General features: G+C 39.3%; 1 protein-coding gene across 3 annotated transcripts in view; it reads right to left on the bottom strand.

Moving 5' to 3' along the window:
- Positions 1-12,794, bottom strand: part of LIFR (LIF receptor subunit alpha) — a 120,553-nt gene that overhangs the window by 70,563 nt on the left and 37,196 nt on the right. For all 3 annotated transcript variants that reach the window (XM_032213074.1, XM_032213073.1, XM_032213075.1), the window contains exon 2: positions 2,028-2,178. In XM_032213074.1, the coding sequence (XP_032068965.1) occupies positions 2,028-2,112 (85 nt within the window). In that variant the 5' untranslated portion in view covers positions 2,113-2,178. The remainder of the gene's footprint in view (positions 1-2,027; positions 2,179-12,794) is intronic.

Genomic DNA, 12,794 nt, shown 5'->3' with positions numbered 1-12,794 from the left:
TCAAAGTTAAAACTGCATTGAAAAAAAGTGACCGGTGACCATTTTTCACAATTACGACGGTTGCAGCATCCCCGTGGTCATGCAATTAAAATGTGGATGCTTGACAACTGACTCCTCTTTATGACGGTTGCTGTGTCCTGGGGTCATGGGAGCATCTTTTGCGATCTTCTGACAAGCAAAGTCAAGGGGGAAGCCGGATTCATTTAACAGCCGTGTTGCTAACTTCACAACTGCAATGGTTCACTTAACAAAGGGGGCAAGAAAGCTCGTAAAATGGGCAACATTCACTGAACACATGTCTCGCTAAGCAACGTAAATGTGGGGCTCAATTGTGGTCGTAAGTTAAGGACTACCTGCCTTAAGTCACATCAAACCGTTTCAGGAAGCAAAGGGATTCCTCTTCGAGTTTACTTTAAACATATTTGCATAACCGTCTAATTTGGCAACTTGTCAATCTACGTGGGCTCTATCTTGTGCTTCTACTTTGCCACATGTTGAAGACACGCAAGACAGTTTGCAATAAAAACTTAAAATAGACTAGGATTAACCTAGAACAAACATCCCTTCTCAAGCCCAAGTACATTGCCAGTAAAATAAAGCAAATGAAAATATTTACAGTAGTTGCAACATTGCCTTTTTTTTTTTTTGGCTTCTCAGCAGAAATGTGCCATTTCCATCAGTTTGAGAGAGTGCAACAACATTGTTACACATTTTGAAAGTGGGGAGGGGAAGGTTCCCATTTTGGGGAGGCCAGGAAAGCCATTTAAGGAGCAAATTGGGTGCTGGATGCTCCCCAGAAGCTATAGCCTTCTAGCTTTTCCCTTTACCAAACCAAAAATAATAATAAAAAATTGAAATGTTCTAGGTTGCAAAATGAAGGCTGTCAGCCACGAGGCTCTGTAATGCCTTGTACTCAAAGGCAAAACAATGGTTGCTTCTATTACAGGAGAAATTTGTAGCAAAAATGCTACAGCATTAGATGCAGGAATCTGAGACACTGCTGTCTTTAGTTTAATTTGTGTTTATTTCTAAGATTCTAATTTTAGATGGTAGTAAGGGGCACATCCTATAATTTTTTAAGAATAGGAACACTAAATGCTTAAATCACATGTCAAGAGTCATAACCACTGCCCTCCCCAGCTCACATTAATACACTAGGTTACAATTTATTTTATGATGTTTATACTATTATAATATAATGAACATTAATAAGTAAAAATTTACACATAGACACAAACACATCTATATCTATATCATCTATCTATCTATCTATCTATCTATCTATCTATCTATCTATCTATCTATCTATCTATCTATCTATCATCTATCTATCTATCCATCCATCCATCCATCCATCCATCCATCTATCTATCTATCTATCTATCCATCCATCCATCTATCCATCTACCCATCAATCTATCTATTCAAAATAAATATAATTATTATAAATATTACATAGCCTGTAAAACAAGCGGTGTGGGGAAAATACAGAACAAGAGTCAATGAAGGTCTTAGCATTCTTGGTCCTTTCCACCACTTTCATCCTCTCATGCTTTACATCAATGCTCTGTTCCATAGACAGCATAATATTGTGCTTCATGGGAAAATAGGCATGGAAAGAACTATCCAAAGGAAGTCCTATGAAAAAGTTAGGAGACTTGCAAACCTGCATTTTTAAATAAATAGATTTGAATTTGTTATTTTGTCTGTCCGGGTGTTCCCGCTTTCAAGTTCTTGGAATTCCAATAAGGCCATTGCTGAAGATTCTAGATTTTCACGTCCATACATTTGAAAGCTGCCAAGATGGCCCAATATGCGCATCAAGCAATATATTGCAATACAAGAGAGGAGAACTTGTAGTTCTCCAGATGTGGTTGGATTACAATTCCCATCATTGATAAAAGATACTGAGAGTTGTCCTTTAGTAATATTTGGAGGCCATATATTTCCCAATTGAGAGAGAGAACTTTTTGGGAAGTTATAATAGATAGCAGACAAAGAGCAAAGAAACATCAAATCACACCAACCTTTTTCTTGGCTGTAGACAAACCGGTTCAGAATAAACAAATGTGCTACCATCAGTAGGTAGCAAGGAATTTGGTTAATCCACATTCTTCTGCAATTCGCTACGGAGAGCAGGTCACTTCAAGCGGTCTTTGTCTTTGATGCAGGCAAGTTCTAATAATAAAAAGAAATATTTCAATATCATTATTGCTTATCTCCTCAATAAGATACACTGACTTGAATATCTGGGCATGATAGAGACTAGAAAGTGTTCAATGTTATACATTGCATTTCATTAACCTTAGTTGTAGAATGAAACAACTTTGGAAAAACCTGTCAGCACAAAAGAAATCTATCACTTCAAATGTTTCTGTTGTAGAGCAGATGCATGGAAAATTAGTATTAAAATGATACAGTGTGAATCTGTGCCTAATTCAGGCAAAAAATATCAACAGCTAGGAACTTGGTGAAGTGGGAGGGAAGGAGGGAAGGAAAGAGGCCTGCATAACAGATAGCCTTTGTTTAATGTCTACTTGTTCAACGACCCTTCAAAGAGTTAGAGTTGAATGGAATGGAATGGAGATAGGAGTATGTGAACTTTCCCTTATCTCATAACTTCCAGATGCATTAGATCTCAGTTGACAAGATACTTAATGACTTCTGGTCCAAACACACTTGGTGGGCAAATGAGTCAAGGGTAAGACTCTACTAAATTCCTGCATATACATACAGAGTTTCTTTAGAAAGCTATTTCTTCTTCCAAACTTTCTCAACCTTCTTGGCACATAAATGAATTTCAAGATGAGATCCTTGATTCAAGCATTGCCTTTTTCAAAGCTATCACATTCCTGGCAAACAAGTGTCCCCTAGTTCTTTTGGAGCTGATTTCATCCTGTTTTTGAAAGGTTCTGATATGTTCTTGTAGGTGGTTGAAGTACTAGCTCTAGTAATCACTTTCTGAGTCAGTTTGATGGAGTGGAGTGGAGTGGAGTGGAGTGGAGTGGAGTAGGGAGAGTAGAATAGAGTAGAATAGAACAGAACACAACAGAATTCTTTATTGGCCAAATGTTATTGGACACACAAGGAATTTGTCTTCGGGGCATAAACTCTCTATACATAAAAGCAATAAGTGATAAATTATGATCATAGTCTTCATAAAAATACATCCATCATCAATCCTAAGATACAACACTTCGTGAAAGTCATAGGATACTAAATAAGCAAGCAACATGAATCATATTAGGAAACTAAAGAAAACAATATAAATCATAACGATACAAGCAACCAACTTATAGTCATATGTAGGAAGGGTATCGGTAATAGGAAAAATGGGAAGAATAATAGTAATACACGATGATGTTAGCTGTCTGGTAGTTACGATGGGCCCATGTAGCTGCAGCTTTTATGGTGTCCCCCATGGTCACACAATCACTAATGGAGTGCTCAGTGGCTAGCTTGTAATTACGACAGTGCGGATCACCATTTGCAACCTTCACTGCTGACTTCCCACATTCAAAGTCAATGGGAAGCTGACAGGAGGTTGCAAACAGAGCTTATGTGACAGAGGGAGGCTGCAACCCTACAGAATTCACCAAACAGCAAGAACTATCTGAATTGCGGTTGTAAGTTTGGCACAATCATTTGATGTTATGCCTTATAATTCCTACTCTCCTTCCCTTTTCATCATAATAATAGAATTTCTTTTTCCACTGGAATGCTGTGAACCACTTTTTTGTAAGTCAAATGCAACATATACCTACACATGCACATATATACACATGAAACAAACAAAATGTTAAAAAGTTATGATATGTATATAGTTACTTATCAAGCACATCTAAATTACATTAAACCAAAATATCTTAACAATCTCCAAGGAGTGGCACAACTTTTAGCACCCCTTAAATGTTTGAAAGTTGAAAAATTTGGCCCACTACCTAGACAGAGGACTACAGAAAAGACACTTATTTATCTAGTATAATCTTTAATCTTTATTGTCATTGTATTTAAATACAACGAAATTGGCTATCTGTAAAGAAACTTTTGCCAGATTTAATTAGACGTCTTTGCATATTTGGCTTGTCTCGCTTAGTAGTCTCAAGTGAGCATCCATTTTGCACATTTCCATTTCTTCTGCTACAGACACAGAGCGGGATAAACACTAGATATTAGCAAAATCCTAACTCTAATTGCTGTAAATGGTTGGAAAACTGAGCTATTGTTTTGGCAGCATCAAACCCACAATTTTCTCTGTAAAACTGAATTGCATTTTAGTCTTAATCTTAACATACAGTAGTGGCTTGATGTCTCCCCACGGCATCTGCTCTACCACACCCAAAATATTCCAAGATAGCATCAGAAAAACCTGGCAGCAAACTAACCAACTTTCACAAGGGGTAAATTTAGCTCGGGTTGAGGGTTTGAGAATTTTTAAGGATGGAACGGAAGCAGAAAGCTATTTGAAAACAAAATGCTCCCATCTTTACCTTTAACCATTTTAACCCTCGGAAACATGCAAAAATTAAGCCAGATGATATCCCTGGCAGATTGGGAAATTGGACTGTGGCACTGACCCAAAATATATTAGGTGCTTTTGGCCTTAAATCAAAAGGGACTCCTCTTTCAATTAATGAAAAAGTGTTTGTCTGTTTAAGAAGAAAAATTGTTCATCCTGGCACTTATCTTATTACAAGGTAGCCAAGAACAGTGGGCAAATTTCCATTCATCACAGATTCCCTGACTTCTCAAGTCTAAAATAAATCTTAAATCATCTTCCCCTCCTGCAGCCTTTTCAGTTTAGGGAATGGGAAACTCAGGAAAGCTCAATAATGATGCAGAAATATGCAAGTAAAATCTGTACAGAGAAGGGGTTGCTGCCAGCATTGGTGCGGGTTCGCTGCGCTCGCATTTTGTGTGCATGCACTCGCTTCATGCACAGTTGAGAGTAAATTGTTCTGCGCATGCGCAGAACATTAAAAAATGATTTAAAACCAAGCTGGCAACAGCTGTGGCAACCGGGGAACAGGTTTGGGGGCGTATTCAGTTTGTTCCTACTGGTTCGGCAAGGAAATACCAATTTCCACTACTGGTTCGCCCGAACAGTTGCGAACCGCTAGCAACCCACCTCTGGTACAGAGGCATCACTGAAACTGCAAAGAAGAGGCAAGCTGAAAATAGCAGGGTGGGGGGATTTAAAGCAATTTGAACATAAATAGAAAAATAGATCTCTCTTTCCCTGGAAAAATTTGGAGGACAAATTTTAGCAAAATAAGGATTACAAAGGAGGGAGATGATGCGAAATAGACAAATCGGGCCTCGTGGGGGGGGGGAGATAGTTCAGGTAGTCCTCAACATACAAAAGTTTATTTAGTGACCATTCAAAGTTACAACAGCACTGAAAAAAGTGACTTATGACCATTTTTCACATTTATGACCATTGCAGCATCCCCATGGTCATGTGATCAACATTCAACAGCTTGGCAACTTGGCAACATATTTATGATGACTGCAGTGTCCCAAGGTGATGTGAGTCCCCTTCTGTGACCTTCCGATGGGCAAAATCAACGGGGAAGCCAGATTCACTTAACAACTGTGTGACTAACTTGACAACTACAGAGGTTCACTTCTACAATTGGAAAGTCATAAAATGGGACAAACTTCACTTAACCGCGGTCTCGCTTAGCAACAGAAATTTGGGGCTCAATCATGGTCATAAGTCGAGGACTACCTGTACAGTAAGATCTTCTGGTATAGTTTTAAACTCAACAAAATTTCTTACGCTTTACAGGAAGTACTTTTCTTGAATTTTCTTTTATGTTGCTCTTATGTTTTGCCTCTCTCTCTCTCTCTCTCTCCTTATTGTTTAATGATTAAAAGTTTGATAGGAAAGAAAGGAAACGTTTTTAAACAAAGGATGACATGATTAAAAGCTAGAATAAGTGATAGAAATAAGAGAAGGGGGAATATTAGTGTATACATTTTTATATAATAAAATGGAAGTAATAATAAGAGAAAATGTGGAACAACTGAACAATGATAGATTGCAAACTAATATAAATGTGTATTATTACTAGAAATACATGTTGACTGAATGTAACCATTATTATTAACTTTATTAGTTTTATTTGTATTAGAATGTATGATACCCAGGTGCCACACTGTCCAAGCATTGATTTGATACATTTATAAAAAATTAAAACAATTATTTAAAAAAGGAAGTACTTTTCTCAGACACTTGGCCTTTGCGTGATCAAACTTGATTCTCTCTCTTTCTTTCTCTTTCTTTCTTTCTTTCTTTCTTTCTTTCTTTCTTTCTTTCTTTCTTCCTTCCTTCCTTCCTTCCTTCCTTCCTTTCGTCCTTCCTTCCTTCCTTCCTTCCTTTCGTCCTTCCTTCCTTCCTTTCTCCCCCCCCCCCTCTCTCTTTCTGTTTTGACACTTACTCGCAGACACCACTAAGCATCATGAATTTTTAGGCACCTGGGGTTTCCCAGCATTTTTTACAGACTGGGCTTTTGGCTGCAGTCACGGCTTTTTAAGTTTGAAATTTATACATGTTGCCAGAAGACAAAGAGACAACATAAATCATGTGGGTGTTTTATAAATTATGTTATGACTTTAGCTACCAGAGAGAAAAAATGTATAAGTTCAAGTCCATTACCTCTCTTCTCTCTGACTCAGAGCATTTAGCTACAATACATGATCCTTCAAGCTGCATATTTGGTGGCTTACTTGAAAAGCAGAAAGAGAAACTAGACTGGGGATATGTCTAATATTTAGGTTTGATCTCAGCACAGCGTGTTGAAACAAGCCTTCTGCTCCATTAGGAACAGGCGGCCCAAATTAAATTCCTTGTGATTCCTTTTTTTTAAAAAAAGAACTATTTATAATATGCAATATTTACCAAAATTAAATTTAGAAATGTGACTAATAATTCAAAAGCATTGGGAAAAAATGGGAAAAATACACTTCCCCCAAATTGATTTAATCCCACTATTTATTTATTAAATTTATATATTGCCCATTCTTCTATTCAATATTCATTACAGAAGTCCGTGATGGCATGTGGAGCCATTTCTGAGGGCACCCAAGGCGTTGCCCTGTCAGCTGGCCAGCTGATTTTCAGCCTTGATTTTCAGCCGTTTTTCGCCCTCCGGAGGGAAACAAATGGCCCAATGGACTACCTGGAAGTCAGAAAATAGGCTGTTTCTGGCCTCTGGAGGGCCTCCAGGGGGGTGGAGGGCGTTTTTGCCCTCCCCAGGCTCCTAGAAAGCCTATGGAGCCTGGGGAGGGTGAGGAACAGACCTAACGGGCCCACCGGAAGTCGGAAAATGGGCCTTTTCCAGCCTCCGGAAAAGGGGGCGAGGGAGGCTGTTTTCACCCTCCCCAGGCTCCAAGAAAGCATGGCCATGTGCCTAGCGAGAGTACAATACTAGGAAAAACATGCAGCTGTCCAAAGAGTCCTTTTGGAATCAAATCCAGAGCACTCAAAGGATTACTGAGTAACAGGGATGTGAAGGGAAAAAAATCAGTCTGAGATTGAAGTCTCTGCCTGGAGCTAAGCAAACACACCTCTTTTACCAATTTTACAGTACAATCTGGACAATAGCAGTGATACCAAAGCAGTAGAAGGTCCATGGGAACACGTAGGAGGCTAGGGTAGGCACCAGTTTTGTTTGCAATTAGAGATAAGATCTGATGGATTTGCTCATCAGCTTATGTTAGGGACATAAAGTCAATGGGCAGAGCAAGGCCAGATTTTCTTCATCGGCTTTCGTCAATTTAAAAATATTATTTTGCTGTATTGAGTACTTAGTTGAAGACACTTTGACATAAATTCAATAGCAGCAACAAGTGATTGTGTCAGGGTTCCAAGTAATACACCCATAGCGAACAAAACTCCAAGGCAGGTAGATTCCTCAAGGAATAATTTTATTTGGGCATATATTGGCACAAGTCGGGTGAATACCGACTCCAAAGGTTCCCACAGTTTTCACCTAATTATAAGTAAAAGTTTTTCCCCCGCCCCAAACAATCAGTCACATGCTCCAATCAAGGCGCCATCTGGTTGCCTAGTGACATCACTCCTCCTTCCTCTGACCAGGTATGAGAATGTCCTTGGTTCCCAAGAAAAAGTATTTTTTTTTCTTTTGGCTACAAAACCACAGCTATCTCTAATCTCCCCTCCTTATCCGTCAGTTCCAGTAAGACATTGGTTCCACCACAAAACCGCGCTCGGCTAAACCGCGCTTGACTAAACCACGCCCGACTAAACCGCATTGCTGACATCATCAACAGGGCGACAACGGCGCGGAGACAGAAGCACGCTGTAAACCCTAAACCTAAAATTAACCCCTAAACCTAACCCCCCTAAACCTAATCCTAAACCTAACCCTAAACCTAACCCTAAACCTAACCCTAAACCTAACCCTAAACCTAACCCTAAACCTAACCCTTAACCTAACCTAAACCTAACCCTAAACCTAATCCTAACCCTTAACCTAACCCTAACCCTAACCCTTAACCTAACCCTAAAGCTAACCCTAAACCTAACCCTAAACCTAACCCTAAACCTAACCCTTACCTTAAGTTGAATCGGCTTGCTTTCAAAGCGCTATTTAAAGTGCCCTTCTTTCTCCACGCTGGCTGTTGTCACCCTGTTGATGACGTCAGCGACGCGGTTTAATCGGGCGCGGTTTAGTCGAGCGCGGTTTTGACGGGTCACGGGCAACATTGAAGCTCCAAGATGTCTTTGGTCAGGTCAACTTCAAGGTCGACAGACTGTCAACAAAGGAGGCCCTTAAATCACATTCACATTTCTTTTCTCTTTGAACAGAAGTGCTATGGATCCCAACCTCAACTCTCTACCATTCTCATAAGATTACTGCAAGGGCAACAGGAAAGGTTGAGAGGAAATGTGTACATTTTAATTTTGAGGTTAAGAGAAAATGGCAGAAGAACAATTGAACTATCTTCATAGCTACACTGCAGAGATTCAGAAGAAGGTAACTTTGGAGAAGTACTGAACCATGGAGGAAAAAGTAAAGACTAGAGAGAATTGAAATGTATGGAATATTCATTTTATATCACTCTAAGTTAACTTTGCTATTTCAAGAAAATGCATTATGTATATCCTGATTTGCTCCTCAGCGGATCACGTAATATATCTACTAGCGCCGTGGTGACGCAATGGCTAGAATGCAGTACTGCAGGCCTACTTCTGCTGATCACCGGCTGCCAGCAGTTTGGCAGATCGAATCTCACCAGGCTCAAGGTTGACTCAGCCTTCCATCCTTCCAAGATGGGTAAAATGAGGACCAGATTGTTCAGGGCAATGGGCTGACTCTATAAACCGCTTAGAGAGGGCTGTAAAGCACTGTGAAGCGATATAGTGCTATTGCTACTAAATGTAAAATGATAACTTAGTTTTAGTTTGGTTTGATTTTAATTACAATTTCAGTTTCAATTACTTTACTAATTTCAATTAGTTTACTAATTGCATTTACTTAACATTCTTTTAATTTTTCATTAAAACGGAACTATAGGATGCAAAGCTTTTAGAAACCCAGTTTCTCAATATTTTCAAGTTTAAAAAATTGCAGGGAAGAAAGTTAAAGATGGAAGAAACTACAAACATGATAATAAAACAGCATTGTCTTCTGACCTTAGACTCCTCCATCTGTTCACATTTTTTTAGAAAAAGAGCCAAGGAAAACAGGAAATAACAAGCGTGTTCATTGAATAAAAAATTTCCCATTTGACATTGCCTACTCTGTCTTAATTTCTGAGCAATTAGGCTAGCAGCGTTTGTACTTCTTATAAAGTGGAGACTTCCTTTTTTACCCTCTTAATAGATTTTCAGTTTTGAAAATTGACGGCTTGCCAGTCAGAGACAAGTTTCTTTTAACTTTCCCATGTTGATCCTCAGCATACAAAGTATTAAAGATCTTTCTGGAATAAAAACAATATTTAGACATCTTGCTTCACTGCATTTTTAGAGAAAAAAATTCATCGTGTTTGTGTGTGTTGGATGGGTGGGTGGGTGTGTAATGCTTTCTAGCATTTTAAAATTTTATCCAGATTTCAGGGCACAAAAAGGCTGTGTGGTGGTATGGGGGAAAAAAGAGCCTTTTTTTCTATTTTATTTGAATAGAATCTGTATTCTTATTGCATATGGCAAGACTGTAATCACAGCCAATGGCCTTTAGTGTGAGTTAAACTTGTAAAGGAAAAACCGCTAAGATGATGAATTATGTAAAATTTATTTTAAGCATGTAGCATTGCCACCCCACATCAACCCAGTGCTGACTCAGTCATGACAGCAAATATTAGGGGGAATTCATAGCAATTTCCCTTTTAATTCTGAATGTTAACAAGGAAAATTAACATGCAGAGTGGTATGTGTATAGGGGAGGGAGGAGGGGGGGGACTAAGAAATAACACGCAATAATAATCAAAGTTCTACAGGATATAAAGAGACTGATGTTGTGTTTCATAAGATGTGGACAATCCGTTCCCATGGCTCATATTGGCTTTGGCTCAGATATATGCCAAATAAATTTACTGCCGAGTCACTTCCTTCAAGACCAGAATGTACCTCAGTTTATTTTCTGAGTGAAAATAAAATTCATCCTTCTACTCAGAAATTTAACATGCTTCTCCTACCACCTAACTTCTATCTGACTCCATATCTGTCCCATATCTGCTTGAGCAGGGGGTTGGACTAGATCAGCAGTCACCAACCGATGGTGGTCCACAAGAAAATTTTGGTGCTATGCAGAAAAATTATTTGCCTTTTTTATATTGCACTAAACACTGTTTATCTTTTTAAAAAATTCATATTGGTGGTCCGGGGGATTTAGTGGTCCCTGATGTCTAAAATGTTGGTGACCCCTGGACTAGATGACCTCCAAGGTGCCCTCCAACTCTATTCTGATTGATTGATTGATTGATTGATTGATTGGGATCCTCCTGGTCCTTTCAGTGGCCTGTCCAGTTAGTGGTAAAACATAGCAATTTATCACTTATAATTCCAATAATCTCTCAAGTAGGTCAGCGTTTCTTAACCTTGGAAGCTTGCACTTCAACTCCCAGATTTCCCTAAGAAACACTGCCATAGGCTAGCAAGGCTAGAGACACTGCAAGTTGTACCTTCGCAACAACTGGGGAGCCACAAATTCCCCAGCACTGGAGACGAGAATTTGGTTGGAATCAAAGAATGCTTGCCTAATTCTCAATCCGAGCTGAGAATTGTGGACTTTCCAAAGGTTACATGTGTTGTTAAAGGAGAACACTGGAGGCTTACAAATTTGTAAACTTTCTCAGCCAGTTTTGTGCTCGCAAGGTCTTTTGTTTAGTTTTGATTAACCAAGGGTGAATGATGCCAAATTAGAAAAAAAAATACATTTTTTTTTAAAAAAAAGTATCCTTGTCTTTTTCAAATCACAAACACAGTGCATTCTTCAGGCAGATAATTAGAGGGTTGTACATAATCATATTTAGATAAGTCCATGTTGGCATGTAAGTTTAGAAAAATACATGAGATGAACTTACAAGGCTCAAAGCCGGCTCTATATAAACAGCTCTCCCTCCTTGTTTAATCAAAGAATGTTTGTTGTTGCCACAATCAAAGACAACCATCATCTGTCACTTTTACAAATGACAGCTTCCACATGCAACAAATGTCATAAAAAATTTTTGGAACCATCACTTTTGTGAATCCTGAGAAACAGCATTTTACATCTCTAGCTAGTTCAATTAAAGCTGCCCTACTTCAAATCATTCCAGTTAAAACTGGTAAGAATCTGAACTAGACTAAACTAGTTCCCAGAACTTGTGACTCTCTAGATCAGAAGTGTCAAACTTGATTTCATATTTTTTATTGAATTTTTTTTAAAAAAAGTTTTACAAATATATGCCTCCCCTCCACCCCAACCCAACTCCCCCCCACCCCCCACTCCCAACCTCCCAGAGCAAATGCAGGGTATAAACATTAACATCCATATTCTAAAATAAGCTAACAAACTTTAGCATCATCCCTCACTTGTACTTTAACTCCCCTTTTGTAAAGCTAGCTTTAAGCAAATTGTATCCTTCCTTGCTCATTCACTCATAAACTATCTGGAATTTCCTAGTCCCATATTTATTCTGAATATAGTCAATCCGTCTTTTCCATTCCAGCTTATATTTCTCATCTGAATGGTCCTTAAAATATGCTGATATTTTAGCTATCTCTGCTAAGTTTGTTACTTGATTTCATTGAGAGCCCTTCATGGTATTGGACCTGGGTACTTGAGAGACCGCCTGCTGCCAATTACCTCCCAAAGACCCATTAGATCACACAGATTAGGCCTCCTCCGGGTTCCGTCTACTAGCCAATGTCATCTGGCCACTACCCGGGGGAGGGCCTTCTCTGTGGCGGCTCCGGCCCTTTGGAACGAGCTCCCTGCAGAGATTCGGACCCTCACCTCTCTCCAGGCCTTCCAAAAAGCCGTTAAAACCTGGCTGTGTCGGCAGGCCTGGGGTCGATGACTTCCCTTCCCCTCTCGAATCGTGTGGCTGTTGGTTGTTTTAAATTCCCTTGTACTTTTTTGTTGTAGTTCTTTGTGTTTCCCTTCCCCTCCCTTGGGTTTGTGCGCCGCCCTGAGTCCCACCAGGAATAGGGTGGCATATAAATAAAATGAACCTTGAACCTAGAGCCACATCACATTTGTATTTGACCTCAGGGAGGCGGGGTGGGAGTAGCCAGAATGACATCACTCATGCCGGCGAAAATGTGCTCCCAAGCTCCGTTT

Source organism: Thamnophis elegans, chromosome 3 (assembly GCF_009769535.1).
Source record: "Thamnophis elegans isolate rThaEle1 chromosome 3, rThaEle1.pri, whole genome shotgun sequence".
In the NCBI taxonomy this organism is placed as follows: domain Eukaryota; kingdom Metazoa; phylum Chordata; class Lepidosauria; order Squamata; family Colubridae; genus Thamnophis; species Thamnophis elegans.
Note: the sequence above shows the minus strand (reverse complement) of the source record. Positions and strands in the feature narration are given on the sequence as shown.